This window comes from Corythoichthys intestinalis, chromosome 6, assembly GCF_030265065.1.
Source record: "Corythoichthys intestinalis isolate RoL2023-P3 chromosome 6, ASM3026506v1, whole genome shotgun sequence".
Lineage (NCBI taxonomy): Eukaryota > Metazoa > Chordata > Actinopteri > Syngnathiformes > Syngnathidae > Corythoichthys > Corythoichthys intestinalis.
In genome coordinates this window covers 53,163,955-53,189,600 of record NC_080400.1, presented here as the reverse complement: position 1 = coordinate 53,189,600, position 25,646 = coordinate 53,163,955, and the positions used below count along the sequence as shown (strand labels likewise).

The 25,646-nt window shown below is 39.0% G+C and overlaps 1 protein-coding gene and 1 long non-coding RNA gene across 5 annotated transcripts in view; both read right to left on the bottom strand.

Annotated features, from left to right (window-relative positions):
- Positions 1-308: 308 nt before the first annotated feature.
- Positions 309-1,250, bottom strand: LOC130917970 (uncharacterized). Its single transcript, XR_009063544.1, has 3 exons — positions 1,068-1,250; positions 488-533; positions 309-353 (listed from the first exon to the last, which is right to left on the bottom strand). It is a non-coding gene; the product is annotated as an uncharacterized LOC130917970 (long non-coding RNA).
- Positions 1,251-11,288: 10,038 nt separating this feature from the next.
- rab38a (RAB38a, member RAS oncogene family) overlaps positions 11,289-25,646 on the bottom strand; it is a 34,389-nt gene continuing 20,031 nt past the window's right edge. Inside the window, exons 3-4 of one of the 4 annotated variants that reach the window (XM_057838037.1) lie at positions 13,674-13,856; positions 11,289-13,594 (exon numbers count right to left, since the gene is read on the bottom strand). In XM_057838037.1, the coding sequence (XP_057694020.1) occupies positions 13,701-13,856 (156 nt within the window). In that variant the 3' untranslated portion in view covers positions 11,289-13,594; positions 13,674-13,700. Of the gene's footprint in view, positions 13,857-18,095; positions 18,142-25,646 lie in introns of all 4 variants that reach the window. The other 3 variants (XM_057838038.1, XM_057838039.1, XM_057838036.1) reach the window with 3 other exon arrangements.

Genomic DNA, 25,646 nt, shown 5'->3' with positions numbered 1-25,646 from the left:
ATGAAAACAAACTTTCTTGTGACAATGCTTTCACGCTGTCTTGTTGGTGTATATATACTTAAACATAAACTTAAACATACACCATCCTTCCAGTTCCAATATTCTATACAGTACTTAGCGGATATCAAAAGGCTGCATGGTCTAGTTAACCTCCTGAACAATGTACAACGTATGATGGGATCCTCAAATTAGGACAGGGATTAATACGGAATAGAGGTGAGACATGATCATTGATGAATATATTAAAATGAATAAATGACAGATTTAGTGATTTTTTCATAGACTATTTATTTACTTTATCAATAAAAGTGCAAATAAATATATCCACAGAATAGGCCCTCAAACACGGAGACCTTTAAAAAGTGAAAGGAGACAGAGGAAGATAAGTGATAAAGAATAACACTTTATGGACTTGTATGATCACAGTACTGGTTTCTAGAAAAAATCTGGGAAAATAGTTGCATCATATACTCCATATAGTACTTACTTAGGGCAAACTCCTGAACAAACAATGAACAAAGTATGATGGGATCCTGAAAAATAGGGCACAGAGTTGAGATGAATATTAAAATGTGTAAATTACAGACTGTAACTATAAAAACACAGAGCACAGACCTGTTTGTATGTCTGTACCCTCATCTGTTACCTCACTGTCAAAAAAATGTGATAAGCCCCTTTTTTTGTCATGTACTGGATCACAGTACCCAGAATATTGGCAGAATTCAAATCATAATGTGTCATTTCATAGCAACTACCATGGCCATGTCCTGTATTTTTTTTAATTTTTTTTACAAGCAATCTGGGCAATTTTCTTGGAGTTGCATATATGCTGAAAATCGCCCTATCCTGCAATGATAGAGAATCCTTCAAAAAAAAAAATCCTGGATCAAGACAGTGATCCGGATCACCTCTAAATCTAAATTGAATCATCTCTTCCTTGTCCCAGAGTGGACATTTCCTGAAAATTTCATTAAGATCCGTCCATAACTTTTTGAATTGTACCGTACACAAACAAACCAACTTAGCAGAAGTAATTAAGTGATATTTTCACAGACTAATGTACTTACCATATCAATAAACAGTAACCTTGAACCTCCACTGCAGCAACACTTTGCACAGCAACACCAAATGCTTCCTCAAACATGGGAACCTTCAAAGTGAAAGGAGACAGAGGTGAAAAAGAATGTCACCTGATGGACTTGCTCTGATGATCACAGTGCTGGTATTTTTACTCAGTTGAATCATGTATTCTATACAGTACTTACTTAGAGGGATCAAAAGTCTGCATGGTCAAGTGAACCTCCTGAACAAACATAGAACATGATGGGATCCTGAAAAAAGGACAGAGAGGAACAGAGATGAGATGAATATCAAAATGTGACCACGGCAGCCTTCCAAATGGAGTGATCGACTTATCATAAATATGGTTGAACTTTGCCAATTGAGACCACTCATAAACTGTCATATAGTTGAGATTTCGCACTTTTGACAGAAGTTTGAATGGAAACTACCAGGCTAGATCTTGCCTGTGTTGTCTTACAAAAAAAAAGTTATGTGCTCGGACGCGCCGGCGCGTCCGCTCGACCATATAAAGTTTTTAACTACCTAACAAATAGAGATAATACTTAACTAAATTAATAAAATAAAGTTACTTAAGCACTAACATAATTACAACTAGAATAGCATCATAGAAACCGTCCAGCATTAGAGAAACCCCATCATGTTAGTTTGCATGCACAGCTAGCTACATTGCTTAATGGCCTAATTATAACTACTGGCGGTGTTAAGAGTTAGTGAGCGCAATTAAAATAAACTACACCCACGCTTAATTCATATCTGAACCAGATAGACTGCAGTTCAACACTTCTTACCTGAAGCCCTTCCCCTCATCCACCTGACGGCCACCCCCGCCATCGTAACCTGCGGTTGCTGCTGTCGCTGAAGAGGAAGCTCCGCCACCGGCAAACATCTGTGTTATTTTAACACATTTAGCGGCATCCGCATGAAGGGCTTGTCTCTTTCTATCTCTAATTTTTTCCGCGCCTCCTTTCCTTTTCTTGTAGTTATCCATTTTGTTTATCTCCTCTCTCTATGTCTGATTAATGTATATCTGATACCTCTGATCAAGAGGGAGGGGGCATTGGCCCTCGTTTGTAATTGGTCCAGCCCATAACCAATCTTGACTGATGGGCCGATCTACCAGTTTTGTGTACCAATGTGATTAATGCCGTTAGGTAAAAAAAAATTTAAAAATTCAGGACCGGCCCAAAATCGCCATCGGCCCACCGGGCAAATGCCCGGTATGCCCGATGGCCAGTCCAGCAATGCTCACACAGCCCCAACAGATTCATGTCAACAACATGCTCCTCTGCCCCTTTTGAAGAGGAGGGATATTAGAATTTTTTTTTTTTTCAGCCAGCAGCACTGTGAATAATGTAAAAAGTAGGGCTGTCAAAATTATTGCATTAACGGGCGGTAATTAATTTTTAAAATTAATCACGTTAAAATATTTGACTCAATTAACGCACAAATGCCCCGCTCAGATTAAAATGACAGCACAGTGAAATGTGTTCATGTTGTGTTTTTCGTAGTTTTGTCGCCCTCTGCTGGCGCTTGGGTGCGACTGATTTTATAGGCTTCAGCACCCATGAGCATTTTTAAAGTAATTATTGACATCAACAATGGCAGGCTACTAGTTTATTTTTTGATTGAAAATTTTACAAATTTTATTAAAACGAAAACATGAAGAGGGGTTTTAATATAAAATTTCTATAACTTGTAGTAACATTTATCTTTTAAGAACTACAAGTCTTTCTATCCATGGATCGCTTTAACAAAATGTTAATAATGGTAATGCCATCTTGTTGATTTATTGTTATAATAAAGAAATACAGTACTTATGTACCGTATGTTGAATGTATATATCCATCTTGTGTCTTATCTTTCCATTCCAGCAATAACTTACAGAAAAATATGGCATATTTTATAGATGGTTTGAATTGTGATTAATTACGATTAATTAATTTTTAAGCTGTAATTAACTCGATTAAAAATGTTAAACGTTTGACACCCCTAGTAAAAAGACATTAATGTTGTGGAGTTCAAAACAAGGGCGGCAGAGGTGTCGGATGGCGCCCAGCAAGTTAATATCATGACACTCTTCTCTTGGATCGCCTGGCCTTAAATACAGTCTTGATGAGTTTTGAATTGGCTGCAGTTAAGACGCCGGGAAGGCTCCCTCCATAACAAAACATGATTTGACCAACATTTTTACCAACATTGTGACAGCTGATGCCGACCAAAAATGACGTAATGTCCGGGTTGCAAATCGCTCCAGCAATCCTCCCAGCACAGAGATCGCCAGTGGGCAACACGGGACAAGTCTGTGAAAGTGCCCAAACCGCGTCATTCTCGGGACATCTTTCCATGCGTGAAAGCAATGGAGCGAGTAAATCTCACGCCACCTTACACGAGAATTTTCCCTGAATATGTGTGTGAAAAGGGCTTTGGTTAGTTGATTTATTGTAAATAATATAATTACAACTTTGAAGTTAATACATTTGATAAATCGGTATTTCATTAAATAATTGGTTCATTATCGTAATTGTAAAAAAGTTATACAATTTAAACATTGGGAATGAATTTTGTAATTTAAAAAAATGATAAACTTCATAAATTTGTTAAATAACAAAGTAAAATATATTGACTTGAAATTTTTGATAGATTTTTTGTAAGTAGTAGAATATAACAATTTGGACACATTTAACCATCTTCATACAAATTATATGAATGGTAGTTACCGTTAAATACCACACAATTTACATTAAAATGACAAACTATTTCACTTATTTCATGTTCACATTTTCTTTTAAATTTTAACTCATAACTCTATAAGCCCCAGTCAAAAAAAATTTGGACACAAATGCCCTGCAGTTGACTTTTCACCATTCAAGGGTTTGCCCATCCTCTCAGTCAGAGTCACCTAGGATGAACTCTAGCTCATCCATGCCCTTAGTCAGAAATATTGCTAAAATGGATGATAATGAGGAATATATTTCCTTATACTCATGTATAATCATACGTATTCATTCATTGATGTTGCTGACTTCAGGCGTGTTCACAAGGTCCCTGTTCTCTTTTCTTTAAATATTTGAACTTTCCTGCTCAAAGATATGATAAGGGGGAACACAGGAATTTATTGTTTACACTTTGTATTTTTCCACATTGTATGATTGTATGGTTCAGCCCGAGAGGCTGAAATGAACCTGCTCATTTGCAAAGGAGCAATATAAACTGTATCGTTCAAACGCGCTTCTTTCTCTTGATTTCATCAATGACGAGGTCCGGGTTGGTTTACAATTGGACTTTCTATAATTATTCTTTCCTGTCTTTTTGTTCTTATTCAATTTGATAGTTTGTTCTATGTTTTATTCATAGTTCTTTTTGTGGGTCTTAGTCTTCTGTTCATGTAAGAGATCTGAAAATTTGTAAAAAGAGAAAGTCGATTACGTTTGCCTCGACAATTTTTGTCTTGAAAAGATTGGATGGAAAGGTTCGCAAGTTGGAAAGGTTTTTTCACACAGATCTGGTTTGTATTGCATCTTTATTGTAGCAACCCCTGGGTATTAAAAATACCCAATACACAGGCAAATACAACTAAGACAAACTCTCACACATCTATCGATCAAATTTGGAGGAGGCGTAGCTATTTTCATTCAAGCAGAAGATCCCTGGACTCTAACTATTGATTCTCATTTAGCGTGTCTTTAATTCCCAGCCAGGTCCGCCTGCCACAGCCGCCACTTCCCACTGACTTTATTGACCACATCATTCTCCATCTGAGCTCACTGTCTGTATTTTCTTTTTGACTCCTTCACACTGCATGCCTCATAGCATTTTATAGACAACTATACGTAGCTACAATAATTGACAAACATTTGCTAAGACTTTTTCTCCCCATTTGAAGTGAGTATGACTGAAGATCAGTGTTGTTATTGGCAGACCTTTTCGTTTTAGTCTTTTGGACAATAATACTTAGTCTGAGTCATATTTTGGTCATTTTAAAATGTGCTTGTCTTTGTTTTGTTTTTTGTTGGCGAAAACACAGACTAATTTTGTCTAGTTTTATTTATTTTTTTTCTGTCCTGTTCAGCTGCTTGAAAATGGAAATCTGGTTGTCCGATTGGTCTGAACAGTTTTAATGGGAGTATGACATACGGTCATTGTAATTATTATACATGCCTCGTTTATTAGTAAAAAGCAGCGAACACGAGTTATGGGGGGACAGAAGAAAAGAACGAGAGAGAAACATAAGAAGTACAAACAACAAGAAATACATTCAACACCTACACTAACTATGAATATGTTGGTGCTATCGTTAGCCAGTTGTATTTCCAGTTGACACCATGTGGGTGCCTGGTGACCAAGGGAGAAAAAAAGAGGTGGGGGGAGTCAGAAAGATAAGTGATTGGGAGGGGTGGAATGTACACAAATCAGCCATATAAGGTGTAGAACACAGTATTTGTGCGAATCCCTTGTGAGTCCAAAAATGTGCCCCAGCCATTTGGGAGGGGCGAGTCGGCGCAGCCCATCTCTCATCCTGGCAAAGGGGCCTCTGTCATCCCCCCGGGAACCACCCCAATCCCCTCCACGCCCACCACAGCACCGGACTACTCCTAGCACCCCCCCCCCACACACACACACACAAACACTCACATCATAAGCGATGAGTTTCTTCGTTACCCGCAACCAGAACTGTTGTACCGGATTACATTGCCAAAAAGCATGCACGTATGTATCTGGAGTATCTTCGTTAGCGTTTATACAGTTATCAGATTGGGAAAATCCCATTTTGTACATATTAGACTGAGTAATTTACCATCTGTGCAGTATTTTAAACTATAAGTTGAAGATTCTTATTCTTAGTCATTATAAATGTATTATTACAAATGTGGGAGCAGTAAATTTATCTAATGTTACTGATTTCGTTTAGTTTTGTTCATTTTTTATCAAAATGTCCAAAAATAAATAAATAAAGGTATCCAACAATTTTGAATGAACATTGACAGACGGAGCAAATATTGTAGCGTCTACAAGGACCAACACCAATTTAGTGATATTACACACTCAGTAGGAAAACAGTACATTATTTTCCATTAATTACTGTATACCCACCTGGATGCCACAAACTGTATGTGAAAAAAGGTTGTCTCAGAGTTTAAGAGGATGCTCGTCGTTAGCATTAGGCTATTCACGTAGCGAATGTGAATGACATGCTAATGCTACAAGTTAAATTTGATATGTGATGATCACTCAGCACCGATCTTTAAAGGCTAAAGCAACAGTGCACATTCTCTCTTGCCAAAATAAGAAAACAAATCTTACCTTGTGTGTTTCAAAACAAACAAGCCTGGAGAGGACGCTGGTGAGTTGGAAGGGCACAGCACCTCACATGAGTGACACAACCAGACTACAGTATGCTATGATGCAGTGTACACATGAAATGTTAAACACTTTGCGAACACGTGACGGAAACTAGGGGGCATTTCCGTCTCATTCTCGTCTTGTCAGGCGTAAACTGGCATTCGTTTTGTTATGTTTTAGTCTCCAAGACGGATATTTGGCTCATCGTTATGAAAAGGATTGTTCGTTGACGAAATATTTTTGTTATTGTCATCGTTGACAAAAACAACACTGCCAGAAATTCTCTTGTAGTCTTATGGTTTGTTTACATGGTGCCACTGCAACACCAAGACACAACAATTGAGTTGCGGAATTGCCTTACCTTTACATGGTGATAGCAAAAACGGAAGGCTAAGACACAAAATTTTGATTCCGGCCTCCAACGCGGAACGATTCGATTGCGGTGTTTGCGCCGCAACCATATTAATGGAAAGCTCTCGCTCCGACGACGTCAGCACTCGCCCGCATCACTTTGGGCATGCGCAGAGCGGCTACTAAAAACAGCAAACATGGTGGAACGTTGGTGTTAATTTACTTGAATTGAATTTTTAATATTTAATGTTCACATTTTTTGTGCCTTTTAGAGCAAAAGAAAAACAAAACCTGTGTACGCCATTGCTTGGAGGGGGCGGGTATATTGTCTTGCGAGCTGAGGAGGTTGTTTTCAAGGAAGTGCATCACTGGCTGTCGCCTTGTAAAAGTGCACTATCCTCTAGGGCATGGCATGAATACTACATCGTTTTCATGCGGAATTGCGACATTGTTAGAATGGAAATGGAACTAAGACGGAACCATATAAATGCAAACATGAAGTTTGCTGTTATCTTGGAGCGTCACAATATAATTGGCCTTGAAGACTTCAATAGCATATGCGGAATTCACTCAATTTGAAAAGTATTGAGGAACTGCAGCTTTTGTGTGCAAAACAAATGACAACAGAGTAGTCCAAGGTAATGCTGTTGTGTTTCAAAGCAGTATGGAGAACTGGCTGTGTGTGAAAGGCTTTAAGTTAGCATGAGATCACATGCTGCTTAGGGGGTGAGTCTTGTGATTTAAATCCCATGTTAAGGAGCCTGTATTCTGCTTTTCTCTATGTCTGTCTCTTTTGGTCCTCTGAAAGAACGAGCTGTCTTGTTGCTCTGGAGACCCGATTAGAAGAGATAAATGAATCTGTAAAATCTCCTGATAATGTGCATGCATGGGTACGCTTGAGTGTGCATGTATACAAAGAAAAGGGTTTGGGTTTGACACACAGTTGCAGAAAATTCCATTTATAGCTCAAGTAAAACCACACCTTCCTTCTTCTTTGTACTCTTATGTTACTTCGAGCCAAGTACTTGCTGAAAAGTTTGATTTATTTAGTATAGTTTAGTGGTAGAATTTGTTTTCATATATGGCATCAACCAGTCTTCTATTTTTGCTTGACCTCAATATGGCCTAAAAAGTGTTGCAACTTATCTCAGCTGACTTTGGATCATTCTTTGCTATCTCAATGGAAACCCCTTACTCTGCATATTGGCATGATAGTTCAAATACGGGGAACCAACGTCATCATTAGCAGAGCCAAACGACCCCATTTGCACATAACATGAAACGAATACAAGCAATGAAATATTCATAGGATTTCATTGAGATTTATACAAAATTGGATTTCGAAATTTCTGGGTACCTCCTGATTTCCTAACAATATTGCAGAGTTAAAAGTGGAAGTTAAATTTATGTGGGTTGGGGGGGTTAGTTGAATAATGGAAAATTATTATGAGGAAACGTTACCACGTATGTATTTCACCACTGGTGGGGTGTGCATTGTGGATTGGGCCCCCATCACCAGTTATCCAAATGTTGGGGACATTCTTTATAAACTTAAATCTATATTTCTATTAAACATTTCATTTAACAACAAAAACTTAATTTCATCGAAGTCTCGTTGGCATCGGCCAGCAATTGAGTCTGCAGGTTGACCTGATTATCCCGGGCCCACGAATGGATGGCGCCCGTGAAGATCCTGATTTAAAAATAAATACATTAAAAATTGATGTTTTTGTGTTTTTCAATTAGAATGAATTGGGAAATGCAATTAATTGGTTATTTAAAATACTGTTATATTAATAACATAAATTGAGATAGTGAACTTTCAATCACAGTTCTTCAGCATATTGGATATTCTGGAGGCTCCTCATTATACTAAAGATGGAAATTCGCAGTTTAAAAACGGCCACGCAAGGTTTATCAAGAGTGCTACGGTATACTATATCAAGGCAGAGGCACATGATAATTTCTAAAAGGATAAAATACCATTCCGCTCTAGACTGAGAGAAACAATGTGTATTCTTATGTGCGTTGCTGTCTTATTCAGTATATTATTCTGGCTCGGTTTCTTCAAACATGAATGGAAACATGCTAAAAAAATATCATGCGCGCTTAAAGTGCCTATAACAACAAAAAACATTGTTATTTCATATTTCACACAGTATTTTATGCTCTTGAATGAAATGGACTACTTGGATTTATGTGGAAGCGATCGATAAACTTATTCAATTTTTTTGAATCCCATGCCATGAAAATGAGTGACTTCCTGGACTGACAAAGAATGCGAATGTGACGTCAGCAGGATAATCATCTTCAGTATACAACCAATACTACAGTATACGGAACGACTTCGGATTCATCTGATTTTGTGGATTATTTCATTTGTTTTTCGCATCACGGCAGCCCAATGTGCTGCAGGCTTTTGTTGTTGCACCAGGGAGAGGCGTGTGAGCCTTTTTGGGTTTCAAAAAGTTCCCATTCACCGCGGATAATGGCCAAAACAAGTCCGACAACTGTGGGACCATTGTGAGGTGAGTAAGATACCTGTTTTATATTATGTCATATACTGGGATCATGACACACGTCTTAATAAGGAGGTGGCTTACATTTTGTGGGTTACAATGCTCCTTTTCCACCGAGAAAGCCACTCGGCTTGTCACAAACCACGGTCACTTCCACCCCCTCGGTCCTATTCGGGTGCCCGCCGAGAATGCGCTTTCCCCGGTTTAGCCACGAGCAGCCCCCCACTCCGACGTCGGGCGGTTTGGCTGACCGATCTAGCCTGCTCGGTCCTATTCGCGTGCCTGCCGAGAATGCGCTTTCTCCGGCTTGGTCACAAGCAGCCTCCTGCTCCGACGTCGGCCAGTTTGGCGGGCCGATCCAGCCCGCTCGGTCCTATTCGCGTGTCCGCCAAGAATGCGCTTTCGTCGGCTTGGCCATGAGCAGCCCCCACTTTAACGTCGGCTGGTTTGTCCAGTGAGAAGGTGCTATTTTCGGCATTCATTCCCAGCGATGAGCACTGCCAGCCCGCCATGGCCGCAGCAGAACGACGAGCCATAACTTGCTCGCTGCCGGGGGCTGGCCGGTCGGTGAAGACGATCGGTGAAGACAATCAACCCCACCACCGTGTGTGATATGTCCGGGGTAGTTTTGTGTGATTTTTCGTTTTCAAAAGGTGAGAATAAGACTTGGAAAAGCTGCTCAGTTTGGGGTTAGCATGTCGGCTAGCTGTCCCGCCTCCTGTTTTCTCCGAAGCAAAAGTCGGACTAACTCCGGTGGCATAAAATACCGTTCGGGAGAGGAAGAAGTTGGCAGTTTTGACCATTATGCAGTAATTACGCCCTTTCATAGTGAATACTGTACATGCATTTTCAATATTTCATATTCTATTTAGCACAAGACTGTTATTTGTCATGACCATACCATTTATTTAGCAATTGGGGAAAATATTTAGATAAAAAGAATATCCTGTAAAAATATTGGAGTAGAGAGATTGAAACAATCATGACATTTGCTGCCCTCTGTCGTATTTTCCTCATTCTTAATCTTCCACCTCAATGGGCTGAATTCTAAATCAGATGAAATCGTGACCCTGCGGACGTCATCATCCAGCTGGGGACGCTAGGGCGCTATAATGACAAGCGAGTCTAAACGGCAGATTAAATGACTAATTTCTCGTCATTTTCACTTTGCCAAATTGTTGCATATAGTCAAATCGTCTCTAAATATGATTCTAATTCACATAATAATGCTATTTAAGATTTTTTTAATGCTATCACAGGCACTTTAAGCACCGGTAGTTTGGTTGACAGTTGGCACAGGGGAGGGGTGTGGTTTGAGCACAGTCACCGGACATGCCAACAGTGTCTCAGCACTTACAGGTCATGCCTTTTTTCCCTCCCTTTTAAAGCCTTATTGTATATACTAATATATTTTTTTTAATTTCATGCAAATTTGGTAGGCTTGTGAATACCAAGTCTGTCTTTTCGCCCAATCAAACAATTTTTACTTTGACTTGACAGTCTTTTAAATATTAATAGTAACTGCACTCAATCGATTTTCGGGGGCTTACGAACTTCATGTACTGGCTTGAATAGGGGCTTACTGACATTGGGAATGTACACGGCCCAGAATTTGGTGCTACGCCTTGAGCAATGGCATTGACATTGCAATACATTGAAGCTGAACTTTCATTTAAAAAATTAAGACTACAGATTATTGGTAAAAAAAAAAAAAAAGTTTCAAAGATGTAAGCTACAATAATAAAGAAAATTTAACTAAACCACTCCAACTGACAAAAAAAAAAAAAAAAAAAGTTTTGAAACTTGCTGTTTTCAAATAATAATTGCACATTTTAAGTGGGCCAAAACAATGTGTAAGTAACACAAAATTGTATTTTCAGGTCAACTTGTGTATACATCAATTACAGTAATACAAAATTCAAATAGAAATAAAGAGGCAATAATCAAACAGAAAGAAAAGTTGTGATTTTAATCATATTCATAACTGGACACTTATTCTTTTTGGTTGTCTAAATATAATATGTACATATTTGTAGCGATGTATATTCGTCACATAATTACAAATATTACAATATCAAATAAAATATTTACAGTATACTGTGTATTGTGAAACAGCAGATCAAAACTACCGGTAAAATACAGTGGTATGAAAAAGTATCTGAACCTTTTGAAATCTCTCACATTTCTGCATAAAATCACCATCAAATGTGATCTTTGTCAAAATCACACAGATGAAGATACTGTGTCTGCTTTAACTAAAACCACCCAAACATTTATAGGTTTTTATGTTTTAATGAGGATAGTATGCAAACAATGACAAAAGCGGGAAAAATAAGTAAGTGATCCCTCTGCCTAAGGAGACTTAAAGGGCAATTGAAACCAATTTTTACCAAACACTTTAAGTCAGGTGTGTGCCCAATCACTGATGAGTGGTTTAAAGCTGCTCTGCGCACCGTAAAACACACACCTGGTAAGAAATGTCTTGATGAGAAGCATTGTCTGATGTGCACCATTGCTCGATCAAAAGAGCTGTCTGAAGATCTGTGATCAAGGATTGTTGATTTATACAAGTATAACACCATTTACCATTTGTATAAAACTGGGAAAGGATACAAAACCATCTCTAAAAGTCTGGATGTTCATCAATCGACAGTCAGGGAAGTTGTCTACAAATGGAGAGAGTTTGGCACTGTTACTTCTCTCTTAAGGAGTGGCCGTCCACCAAAGATGTCAACAAGAGTTCAGCTCAGATTACTCAGAGACGTAAAAAAGAACCCTAGCGTGTCTGCTAAAGACTTACAGAAATTCCTGGTGCAGTCCAATACCTCTGTGCACACATCAACTATATGTAAAACTATGGCCAAGAATGGTGTTCATGGGAGGACTCCATGGAGGAAGCTACTACTGTCTAAAAAAAACCTTGTTGCTCGTTTAATGTTCGCAAAAAAGCACTTGGACACTCCACAGACGTTTTGGCAAAATATTTTGTGGACTGATGAAACTAAAGTTGAATTGTTTGGGAGTAAAACACAAAGTCATGTGTGGAGGAAAAATGGAACAGCTCATCAAAATCAAGAACTCATCCCCACCGTGAAGCAAGGTGGAAGGAGCATCATGATTTGGGGCTGTTTTGCTGCCTCAGGGGCTGGACAACTTGCAATCATTAATGTAGAGTGAATTTATAACTTTATCTGGATGTTTTGCAGGAAAACCTGAGGCTGTCTGTCAGACAGTTGAGGCTAAAAAGAGGATGGAGTCTGCAACAAGACACTGATCCAAAACACAGAAGTAAATCAACTTCAGAATGGTTTCAGAAGAACAAAATACACGTTCTGGAGTGGCCAAGTCAAAGTCCAGACTTGAACCACATTGAGATGCTGTGGCATGACCGAAAGATAACAATTCATGCCAGACATCCCAGGAATCTGACTTAACTACAGCAGTTTTGTGGAGAAGAATGGGCCAAGATTAGTCCTGATCGATATGGCAGACTAATCTGCATTTGATCTGGTTGAAGTTATTGCTGCCAGGGGGTGGGGTGTGTGTGTCACATTTGATGGTGATTTTATGCAGAAAAGTGATACATTTCAAAAGGTTCAGATACTTTTTCATACCACTGTACATTTATTTAGCTTGTTAATCTTTCTTGCACTTGAAAAACAGCATGCATTTGTTTGTTAAATTTTGGAAGCATGTTCAAATCTATCCAGAGTATAAAAATATTATGAACGATTTTATAATCTTCTAATTGCATTAATAAATAAAATATTTGGTCAGTGGGTAAACTACATTATGAAAAAGGCCACGTTAATTGCACGTTTGATGGGTTTTAGTAGCTTGATACAGTGGGCAGTGACGCAGGAGGACAGCAGCCTCTTCTCAAAATGTGAGAGAATATATTACTTAATATCAACTGTGGTTTTGTTGAATATGAAAGAGCGCTGCTTTGGATTATTGCTGAGAAAAAAGGGAATACTCTGTTTGTAGTCATTAGAAAGGCGATAGAGAAGAAATAAAGAAAACCAAAGAGTGGGCAGAAGACAACAACGGAAAGGTCATAAGTGACAGCCAACATGTATTCAAGATCTGAACCTTTAGCAGAGATTTTGTTTCACTTGCTGCAATCGCTCTGTGCATGTGGTCATTGAGTAACTGCGTCTCCATGGTTACAGAATTGGGAGCGCTAAAGACACGAGTGACCTTGTCTTTGACAGGCACGCGCAGCCTCGTCTATTGTTCTTTCTTTTCTTCATTTCGTTCATTCCTTCAGTGCTCGCCCTTCTGCAGCCAAGATGAGCTGTCTAAGGGGAAAGACATTCTCCCTCAAAATTAACAAGCTCTGCCTCCAGACACTGACCAACTTTGTGTGGAATGACATACACAAGGATGCCCATGCGCCAGGAGCCATTACTGCGATCTGAAGCAGGACGAGCATGTCCCGCCTCTGTCTGTCTCTAACTGGGGAGTGATGGTGTCCGGGACCTCTGACTGGAGCATGTCGTTCTCACTGGAGATGATGTGTTTCACCAAACAGTTCGCTGCCTCGTCAATGTTGATGTTTTCCTAAGCATGGAGAAAAGAGGAGGTGGAAGCAAACAAATGATCAATGCAAAACAATTTGGTATAATGTAAATCCAGAACAGTTAAAGTTCAAACATCCCAACACCCTGAAAAAAAAAAAAAAAAAAAAGAAACAATCAAAGAAAAAAGAAAATTCTCCGCAAATAAATTGACAGACCTCAAATAAAAAGCAAACTGCATCAGATGAGTTCTTTTATGTGGAATACCGTAATTTTCTGTCTATAAAGCGCACCTGACTATGAGCCGCCACCCACCAAATTTGACAAGAAAACGGCATTTGTTCATAGATAATCCGCACCGAACTATTCGCCACAGCTATCCTCACTGTATTATGGGATATTTACACCAACAGAACCCTATACACGCCGCGCTGTACAATCGGGGACGTCAGCGTCCCCTTGATTTCTCTGGGCGATCACGTCTGTTGTATTCGTCATAAACACGTCATTTTTGAATAGACGAATAGTAGCTCTTTCATTCAACACCAGATGGCAGCACTGTCGCATCGTAACTAAATGGTTTTAGTTCGTGTCAGTGGCCACCACCGTACATCTGCAAAGTTTTATATCCTCTGATGGAATCATCAATTTTGATCAAAATTATATTGAAAATATGGCATCACAACAACAAGGCAGGGGCAGAAGAAGGTGTGGAACACCAGGAGACGACCATCCAGTCCGTAGGAGGCGAGAACGAGCAGCAAATTATGCCAAGTCTGATAAGAAGTCTCCAGAAAGACGAGAGGAGTTGATAAACAATGGCATTGATCCCCATTCAAGAAGGTAATACAATTAAAACAAATTGCCATTTATCATGAATATATCAGAGATCCAGTTAAATTAGATTAGATTTGAGCCCTCCAGACTTACGTTGAACAGAGTGACCCTCACTGCTGAATCAATAACATATTGTATTATTACATACGTAAACGATGACAAAAAATTGTTTTTATGTTTTTAAACTTCTAAAATCCATCAAAACCCCAAAAATTCATTGATAGATTATGAAATAACATTATTATACTGTACTTTTATATATTACTTATTAGAGGCATGCGAAATTTCCGATTCTTAGATTATTCGCGATTCAGCCGTGGAATATTCGAGAATGATTCACAAACATCTAAATTCCGATTATTTAATTATACCAGGTAAAGTGGAACTAAAACACAGTCAGTGCGGTCTTCGCGACGCAATGAGGAATGGACCAAGAGTAAATATCATGTTCAACTGATGCCGCCAGATAAAAAAAAAAAAAAAAAAAAAAAAAAAAAACTGACTGCGGCCGACAGCGGCTACAAACAACGCCCAGTTGCTAGTTGCTACAAACAAACGGCCACATAATGCTATGGTAGATATCACATATACAGTATATAGAACTAGATGCGAAATGACAGACAGTGGTGGCGTTAGTACACGTATCGAGAACTAGATGCGAAATGAAAGACTTGCCGGCGTTAGTAAACAGCCATCTTAAAGCAGTAGACTTATCTGGAAAGCTCTGTTGTAGCAATCCTAATTAACGTTTTATCCAAAATACTCCTAAATCAGCAAAATCTTGACTTGAATGTATTTTCAAATGATGAAAAAGTTTTAAAACTGTCACGTTAAAAGTAGACAGAAGGGAAATTATGGAATAACGGAAGCAATTTTAACCATTTTAACGGTTGATTCACAACATTTAATTGAATGTAGTTTAAAGCTGCTGATACAGAATGGGGACTTTTATTTTATTTATTGTTTTGAACTGTTAACATGACACTGAAACAGAAGTTTGGTTTGGCCTGAGAGGATTTTTGAACAATTTTGGAACTAATGTTCGAAACATTAATAGCGGGGGAGGGGGTGCATCAGTAATAGAATCGTAGCCTCTGAATTGTAATCGTAGTCCAATCGTAAGGTACCCCAAGATTCCCTCCTCTATTACTCATGTGTGAATTTGAAAATACAGTGTGAAAATGGCTCTTTGTAAATAATAGAATATATTTTTTTTCACTTGTCAGGTCGACCCGTTACATTATTATACTGTACTTTAATATATTACTCATGTGTGAATTTGAAAATACAGTGTGAAAATGGCTATTCGTAAACAATAGAATGTATATTTTTTTCACTAGTCAGGTCGACCTCTGCCAGGGCCAGAAATCAGTGCAGGGCCAGGACGAGGACGAGAAGTACAGCCAGAGGCATGAATAGGCCCCTCCCTGATGTAGAAGATGATGTTTCATTTCATTGAAATGAATAGAAAATGTTGAATAAAATGTTTTTCATGTTTCATGACAATAATGTCTATTGTTTACAATCTATTTTCAAAATGTACCATATTTGGAATGTAAATTAGTCTGTGCTCATTGGCTCAACCTCTTATCAACTACTTATCAGTGGTCAAAAATTTACTGAGATTTATAGCTTATCGGTAATCAAGCAAAGTGTGTGATTTTCCATATTTGGTTGGCATTTGAAATTCTTCAACTTTAACTGGTTCTGACTAGGGATGGGATCTGGGGACTAACTCGGGTTTTTTATTTCGATTCCGAGTTTCTATTCCCTGACCGCTGACTAGAAAAAAATAGCTGCCGAACACCACGAAGAAGAAACCACATGAAGTGTGTGTTTGTGCATTGCAACTTGATTTTAATCTTAGTCACTGTGCGGTGGAGCTCAAAAGATTGGCTCAACTTCACAATGAAAAATGACCAGTCAGTTCAGTGCAACATTTGCAACACAGCTATATAATGCAAAAGTGGCTGCACGACCAATGTGATTAAACACATCCGGCCTCATGGAATACTGTATAAGTGCCGAGTAGTGCGTAGCTGAGTGCCGCGTATTTGATGCGCTGCGCCGGACCTCTACCAGTCAGAACCAGGTAAGTAAAACAATAGATTACTGTATGTCTGTCTTCTGCTGCCTCCGCGACCCGACCAAGCGGTCGAGAATGGATGGATGGACGGACGGACGGATGGATGGAATAGTACGAGAATTAGTTGTATTATTACGTTGTGCTAAGGTAGGTATAAAAGCAGCTACGTAATTTATGTAGCGTGTTGCCGCCTCTGTTAAAAACAACAGCATTTAAAGATCAATAAATTATAATCAATAAAAGAATTTAATAATGCTTCGTCATAGCTCCCAGCTAAGGTACATGAATGTAAAGTGTGTAGCGGCTCACTTACCCTTATGTAACATTTGCGACTCTCATAGCAATAGTATAACTAATCTTGGAGTCCTTTTTTAAAATTGATTAATTTGGCCCTAATACTGCGTTGTATCAACGTGCATCATTAGTTTTTTTTTCATGTGCTTTGCTAGTGATACGTGACATTTATTTATCTACGCTGTGAGCACCAGTCACCAGTTGTTACGCATTCAAGCTTCACCTACACTCAGTGAACGTGTGTTCTCCACTGCAGAAGACACTATCTGTCCAGAACACTCACGCTTACTGCTTGAGAAGGCAGATATGATCATTTTCCTCAACAAAAACTGTTTCTGATTTTGTACTTCACCCGCTGCTAATCTGGACTGGGTTTTACAAGTTGTTTTTTTGTTTGTTTGTTTGATATTCTGCACCAGGCTAGCACATTAGTCGGAGCTCAATAACATCTAAAAATGCCTACAGCATAAGACACTCTAAAACATAGGCAAACGAATATGTGCAAATGTTTTCTACGTGAGCTTTTGGAAAATAAACATCTTTGTGATAGCGTACTCCTAGCCTCGTAGAGCCTCGGTTGCTCTATGATCAAAGGCACAAATGGTTAATCATCGTTAAAATTGCAGCCCAATTTGACATGTGCAGTGCCAATTCATTCATTCTTTAAGTGAGAGGCTGTTCTCAGCAGCGTAAGCGTGCAAGCGTGAGTGAATTTTAGTGGACTCACTCAATGAAGCATTTAATAAAGACAAGCATTGTTACATTTTATTCTCGTTTAAAAAGAATTCACATTATGAAAGCGGCACGGTGGGACAGTAGCTGGCATGTCCACCTAACAGTTCTGTGATCGTGGGTGCAATTCGGGCTCTGGCCTTTCTTTGTGGAATTTGCATGTTCTTCCCATGCTTGCGTGGGTTTTCTCCGAGTTCCTGCCACATCCCAAAAACTGGGCATGGTATGCTGATTGAACCCTCCAAATCCAAATTGTCTGTAGGTGTGAGTGTGTGCATGAATGATTGTGTGTCCATATGTGCTGGCTGGCAACCTGTTCAGGGTGTACCTCACCTTCTGCGTGGAGTTAGTTGTGATAACCTCCAGTACCCCCATGGCTCTGGTGAAGATAAGCAGTTCAGATGATGAATGAATGATGGAATTATATGGATCTTATGGAGAGTGATTAAAAATATGGTGTTAAAGGTGATCCTATGGGTGCGCGTACATTTTGTGCTGTTGCACCTTAAGAAAAAAGTTAGGTGCAATCAATGCAAATATGTAAGTGTGGAGCATTGGCAATATACTGTACAGTGCTGCTCGAAAGTTTGTGAACCCCACAGCGATGGTCAGATTTTTTGTAAAAAAAACTAAAATAACCTTATTAAATGTTAAGTTATACCCAAATCCACAATACTGACATTCCAAATAATGGACTGAAACAAAAGAAATAGTTATATTGTCATTCTTTATTTAACAAAAGTGGTTGATTTAAGAAAAACTCAGATATCATGTGTGCAAAAGTATGTGAACCCCTTCAGTTAATAGGATATTGCGCCTCCTTTTGCAGAGATTACCTCAACCAAACGGTTTCTGTAGTGACTAATCAGCCTCTCACATCTACTTTGGGGGATTTTTGCCCATTCTTCCTTGCAGAACGCAGTCAGTTGAGAGAGGTTTGATGGGCGTCTGGCATGAACTGCTCGCTTCAGGTCCCGCCACAGCATTTCAATGGGATTTAGGTCAGGACTTTGACTGGGCCAGTCCAGAACACGAATCTTCTTCTTTTTCAGCCATTCCTTGCCTGTATTGCTGGAATGCTTTGGATCATTATCATGTTGCATGATCCACCTTCTGCCAAGCTTTAACTTCAAAACAGATGGCGTCAGGTTATGTTCTAGGATTTGACAATATTCCTCAGAATTCATGATTCCCTGGACTATGTGGAGTTGTCCAGGTCCTGAGGATGAAAAGCAAGCCCAGATCTTGACATTCCCGCCTCCATGCTTCACTGTTGGGAGAAGGTTCTTTTGGTGGTATGCAGTGTTGACTTTTCGCCAGACATGGCGGTTTTGGTTGTGACCAAACAGTTCAATTTTGCACCTACATCAGTTGATGAAAACTCTTTTTAATTTAGTCTCGACAACACAACTGTTAAAAAAACAAAAAAAAACTACTGAATTGATTGATTAGGAAATCAGGTTGAAATAATAGAAAATTCCAAAATGTTGAGGGGGTTCACAAACTTTTGAGCAGCACTGTATATCACAATGTTCATTTTTTTCTCGTATCGTTCAGGCCTATCCTAAACAGAGCTATTCAAGTTATCTGGTGAAAGATTTTCTAGTTTTAATATCGCAAACATCCGAAAAATCGCAAAGATAGTTTTTTACAATATCGTTCAGGCCTAATGTTTAATCATTATCCGTAAAATGGATTTCATGTCTATCGTTGTCAACGGGAGCGAATGAGTTAAACAGCTTTACATATTTTGCATACACATTTATGTCTTATTTTGTAAAATTAGCAAAGAGGGTGCTGTGTTACGTGGGGTTGGGGTTATTAGTACATACTGTATTATGTACAAGCTAAAAAACGTATATTTCATAGATGTTTACCAGTGTCTAGAGTAGGCATGTGCCGGTATGAGATTTTGACGGTACGGTAACCGTGAGCAAAAATACCGCGGTTTCACGGTATCACGGTATTGCAATTATAGCTCCCATAAATTTTGAGATGTATGGGTTAAAAAAACAACAACTTTTTTCCATTGAACAGGATTTTTTTTTTCAGACCATAGTTGCAAATTGGAACATGAATATATTGTTAAAATAAATAAATTATCCAAAAAAAAAAAGAAAAAATATTTGAAATAAAATTAAAATAAATATAACTTATAGAATATACTCACAGCAACAGCTCAAGTTGCACAAGATTACAGCAAGAACAAAATCATTTCTATAAAGTAAAAACTTCTGAATAAAATTTTTTAAAATTTATACTGCATGACTTTTTTTTGAGGGTGGAAAAGCTTAAGTGAAGTTTCGCCATTTTCAGCCACTGTGTCAACTCTAGTCTACATGATGTCATGCCTTTGTGTTAAAAAGAACATCAGGAATTCATAAGTTAGGTAAAAATGTATAAGTCAGTTAAAATGTCAATATTGTTGTGGAAAGGTTTCATCTAAAAAAAAAAATAATAATAAATAAAAAAAAAATAAAAAACACATTGGGAGTGAGACCTCACCTTGATCCAGCGAACGTGGATTTGTGCTTAGGGCAAGATCATCGTTCGCAATTAGCGATCTTTGATGCTATCACTTTTTCCCCTTCATTCAAGCGAATCAAGCTTGTTTTCTCACTCTGCGGCTGTAACACTCAACGAAGTTGCTCTCCCAGCTGAGCCTAGGCTAACATTCATCTTTGTAAGCTTTTACTTAGTATGTATATTGAATTTGAAAGGAAAATGTGTGTTTTGTTTTTGGCTAACTTTTTCCATGGTGCTAATCTGTGGAAGCTACTCACATGGAAAAATCTAATTGTACAACATTTTAAATGTATTCATTTTGTATATTAAACTTACCACGATTTGAGAGCTCAATAAATTGAAGAATAGTACGCCTCATGTTTGGAGTAATTGTTTTTGGGTTAGCTGGCTGTGTAGCCGATAGCGTCACTCTCACACACAGCAACAAACCGGAGGGGGTGGGCGCTGCTGCGCTAAGCCGCTTCTGGCTGCATTTTTGACACAAGAAAAATAGCGAATACCGTCCTACGGTCTGACGGAAATTTTTAGTGGTTTTGAAACCGCGACATTTTCACACCACGGTAAACCGTGAAACCGGTAACCGGCACATGCCTAGTCTAGAGTTGTACTTCCATTCCCAAATGACACATCTAATATGTCTCTTTCTCATGTCCCAATTTATAGAAAATACCATTAACACTCCTCACCATGAATCAGAGCATTGCAGCGCCATATCTCTGTGTGGTGAAAACATCTACAAGTACATGCACAGCTATTTGCTTTGCCCCCCTTAGCACCTGGCTGTGACATTCTTGCTGCACATCACCAGTAAAATGTAGGGCCTTTGCGGTTGTGTCCTTGTGTCGGTTCAAGTCAAGCAAACCACAGAAGTCCAGAATTTTGTCTTGAGTAAACATGACTCATTGCCTTGAGAGCATATATTAGAGCAGAAAACAAAACAGATAAACTGACTCAAATTTCCATTTGCTTTTGTTTAAGTGTTTCGGTTAGTGTAGTTGCATCCAGAGGAGTCAGCTACCATCAGCAGAATTTAATGCCTCTCCGATCAATTATTATACAGCTGGGTGAAGTCCCAGCTGAACACCATGAATGATGATCTTCAAACATGCAATTGAAGTGTTTACTATAATGACTAATAATATCTGAATGAATGTTCAGTGGAGCACATTACCATGCCTTTGCCCTCAATGGCCCTAAATTACATTATCCTATTTAGAGTTAATATCTGCACAAAAACAACATACAAGTGTACTAAAACGGACAACTTCACATTTATAGTGTGGTGGAGCAGACAAATACACCACTACATTTATTATTAGCCTAACTAGTGCGATCGGTAAAAATATGCTTTAGAGAAGGGGTCCTCAAATACAAATCTTGAAGGTCCACAATTATTTTTTTCCATAAAAGCATGGGTCCATTTATTAATGTCAGTCAAGTGCAAGGCAGGTCGAAGGTGGTAAAAGTGGTTTTCTTTTGACCCAAAAAAATACAATGTACATTCCGATTAAATAAAAATAAATTACCAAAATATTTTTTGACTTAAAAATACAAAAAAAAAAAACCAACAACAACATGCAAGTACAGTGTTTACACATGTACACGAAATAATTGACAAGATCTGTCCTTAAGGTGCAAACAATAACTATTGACAGTACATTTTTGTAACTGTAAAACACTGCTGGGCAAAAAAAGAAAACGTGCAAGTAGTACAGTACATGTTCACTTGCTCAGAACATAAATGACAAGCTCTGTCATTAAGGTGCAAACATAACAATTATTGACAGTAACTTTAACTGTAAAACACTGCTCAATGAGAGAAATGGCATTTGGGGGTCATAAAGCTGTTTACTCACATCATCAGCCAGTACTTCAGTGCGTCTTGTGGTTGATAAATCTGAGAGTGAGATTTGTTTGATTTTTGTCGTCATTTCCCTTCTTTTCTTTCCCTTTCACCATTGCTGTCATTACCTCAGTCATATATTTTATTATTTCTCAATCAGAGAACTGCTTCTTATATTTGGCCAACACTCGTGATACTCTGAGTGAGCACTCCGTTGCTATTTGTTGTTGTGCCATAGATTTAACAATAATCTTGCTTGACTCTTGATACAGTATGACTGCTTCAACCTGTTAATTTCTTGCCTTCTCAATTCTGATTTAGGAGGAAACATCTTAAAAAGAGCTGTGCTCTTTAACATTTTACTTTTTATCAGAGCAACTGTCTTTAAGCATATTAAGCACATAGGTCTGGTACTTGCAATTGGTAAAATGGACGCATTCCATTCCTCATTTGAAACGGCGATTTTGGTTGTCCACTTTTCTTCTCTTGGTCACTTTTGAGCATGCCATTTTGTTAGATTCGGTCTTCTACTGGTGGCATGTGGGGTGTTAGTGAATTATGCTTAACGTTGTGAACTTGAACATTGCCTGCATACAGCGAAAGTGCCAGGGTAACACGGGGAAATAAATAAATCACGTGTGGTCACAGTATGACTCATGTACACGACGGCATGTACAAACAGATTGCAAAGTGCCGGGTGCTACTCGTGTTTGAGGTTGGTGACACTGCTGCAGTCCGTCCACGCTAGCTAGTAGCATGCAGGCGCTCTCAGCCAATCAGCGCATCCATGCACGCTCTCTCAATCAACGCAGGCTCTCTCAGCCAATCAGTGCATCGTTGTCATAGAGATGACAGAAGTGAGAACATGGAAGAAATTTGATGAAAAATGAAACAGAATTTAGCGATGGAATAGTAGCACATAAGGATAGATCGGTGATTCATACAAATGATTTTTTTCCCCGTTTTTTCGTTTGTCCGCGGGTCCGCAGAGATGTGTGCCGTGGTCCGATCGTGGACCGCGGGCCGCTAATTGAGGACCCCGGCTTTAGGGTAACTATTGTGCACACTTCTTGACACATTTATAAGGGACGTATGGCTCATTAATTAGAAAAGGGTCTCCACACTGAGCTGTTACCCTTATGGTGGTGGAGTTTGTTTGTCATAATAGCCCTAGAAGCAAGCTTGTCACCCAGGGAACACAAGTACAAGTTGAGGAACCAGATAAAGCACCACTCAAACGATCCCCATGATTTTCTTTTTTTTTTTTTTTTTTTTTTTTTTTTAATCAAAACCTTTTGGAACCCAGCACAAGTAAAATAAGTCAGTGACACATTATCAAAACTGAAGTTTTGGTATAATCACAAATCTCAACTTTCCATTGACATGCCAACCATTTTGCTATGTTTCATGAACATCGGTTCGAGATTGATTGGGAGTTTCCATAAATGTTATATTAAGAACAGGGATTTGTATTTTTGCATTTATTTTAGTTTACATGGCATTGCACTTTGTAAGAGGGATGCGTTGGCAAAATAAAATACAGCGCTACATACGAATTTAATTTGTTTTAGGATCTGGTTTGTAAGACAAAATGGTCGGATAGTGAGCAGGATTTTCCCCATAAGAATAAATTATACATTTGATTAATTCGTTTCACAGCCCAAAACCTATGCTAAATCCTTAATATATACTGTTTATACAATTACAAATAGCAATTACACGAAAAACGAATCGGGTTCTATACGGCGGTTGTGTTTTGCATGCTGTTCCTGAACACACCGTGTGGCTGATGACAGCGTGATAGAGGTGCGGAAGAGTTTTTACTTTCTGTTTTCATGTTGTTGTTGGTGTCGTTTACGGCGGACAGTATCATATTGTGTTGCACAAGTTCTGAAATAAATGATTAAAAACCAGGGGAAACTGGCGATTTCTTTGCCGATCTTACAATAATAATTATTGTCACCTTAACTTATAAAGACTGGCAAACAGAGGTCGAAGGAGGACCGTCGATATCGCAGACATATTCCGGCCGTAATGTCGAGCCTGTTCACTGATGCGTACACCAAACTCATATTTTTCTATCATTTCCATCTTAATTTCAATGGTAAGGGTCACGTTTTCCTTTTTTTCACCACCTGCACCAACCTTGATTGGACCCATGTTGATTTCTGGTACAAGAAAATCTGCTGTGTGTCCCGTCTTGCGGGAAAACAATTAAATTGTGACGCTGTGATAAATCGTTATATTTTGAGCATGTCGTCATATGCCGAGGCGAATGACGAATCAAATTTTACGTCGGATGTCCAAAGGCTCGTATGTCGACGCGATCATATGTCGATGTACCACTGTACTGTCAACAAATTAAATCTGCCTTCTCCAAATATTACACATAGGCCTAAATCATGATTCAGTATATAATAGCAAAATTGTTTAATGATGATGAACATATCTTAGAACCACTGTATTTTGTTGCCATTGTTATCATGTACTGTATGTGACTGTCTGGCAACCAGTTCAGTCTGTCACCTGATGTGATGCTAGGACAGTATTTTTCAACCTTTTCCGAGTCACGCATGTTTTTAAATTGGAAAAAATCTTGCATCACACCACAAACCAAAAATGTTCCAAAATTACTTTCTGTACCGTATATTTATAATAAAATGATTTCTCTGGGCGGCACGGTGGCTTAGTGGTTAGCACATCTGCCTCACAGTTCTGAGATCAAGGGTTCAATCCCGGGCTTCGGCCTTCCTGTGTGGAGTTTGCATGTTCTCCCCGTGCCTGCGTGGGTTTCCTCCGGGAACTCCGGTTTCCTCCCACATCCCAAAAACATGCATGGTAGGCTGATTGAACACTCTAAATTGTCCGTAGGTATGAGTGTGTGCGTGAATGGTTGTATGTCTCCTTGTGCCCTGCGATTGGCTGGCAACCAGTTCAGGGTGTCCCCTGCCTACTGCCCGTAGTTGGCTGGGATAGGCTCCAGCACCTCCGCGACCCTCGTGAGGAAAAGCGGCATGGAAAATGAATGAATGAATGAATGATTTCTCTGTATTTATACTTACTCAGTGTGAGCCTGTTTAGATGAACACAAAGCCGATATCCTGGCAAGAATCTTCTTCAACAGCTCTCAGTCTCCCTCTGATTTCATTGTTTATTTTTTATAGCGGTTAGGCTTGAAAAGCTGAGAACTATCAGATAGGGGGACTTTAGTAATGTCTTTAATCACATCTCTCTGACAATGGCTTTGCAAGCAGGTAGTATTAATGTCTCTGCCACAGTGTGGGACTTTGGATTTAGCAACACATTCAGCAACAAGGCAATTGGCTTTGAGGGCTTTCTCATTTCCTTTGTAGTTTTTCTCAAAAAAGCTGCCTGGTTCGCTGTGTTTTCACAAAGGCGAACAAAATAGTCCATCGACTTCTTTTGAAGCGACAGGTGTTTCGTTTGGAGATGACGTTTAAGCGTGCTTGGCACCATGGTGCTGTTGGATCACGTTCAAGAACTGCTTGGATTTC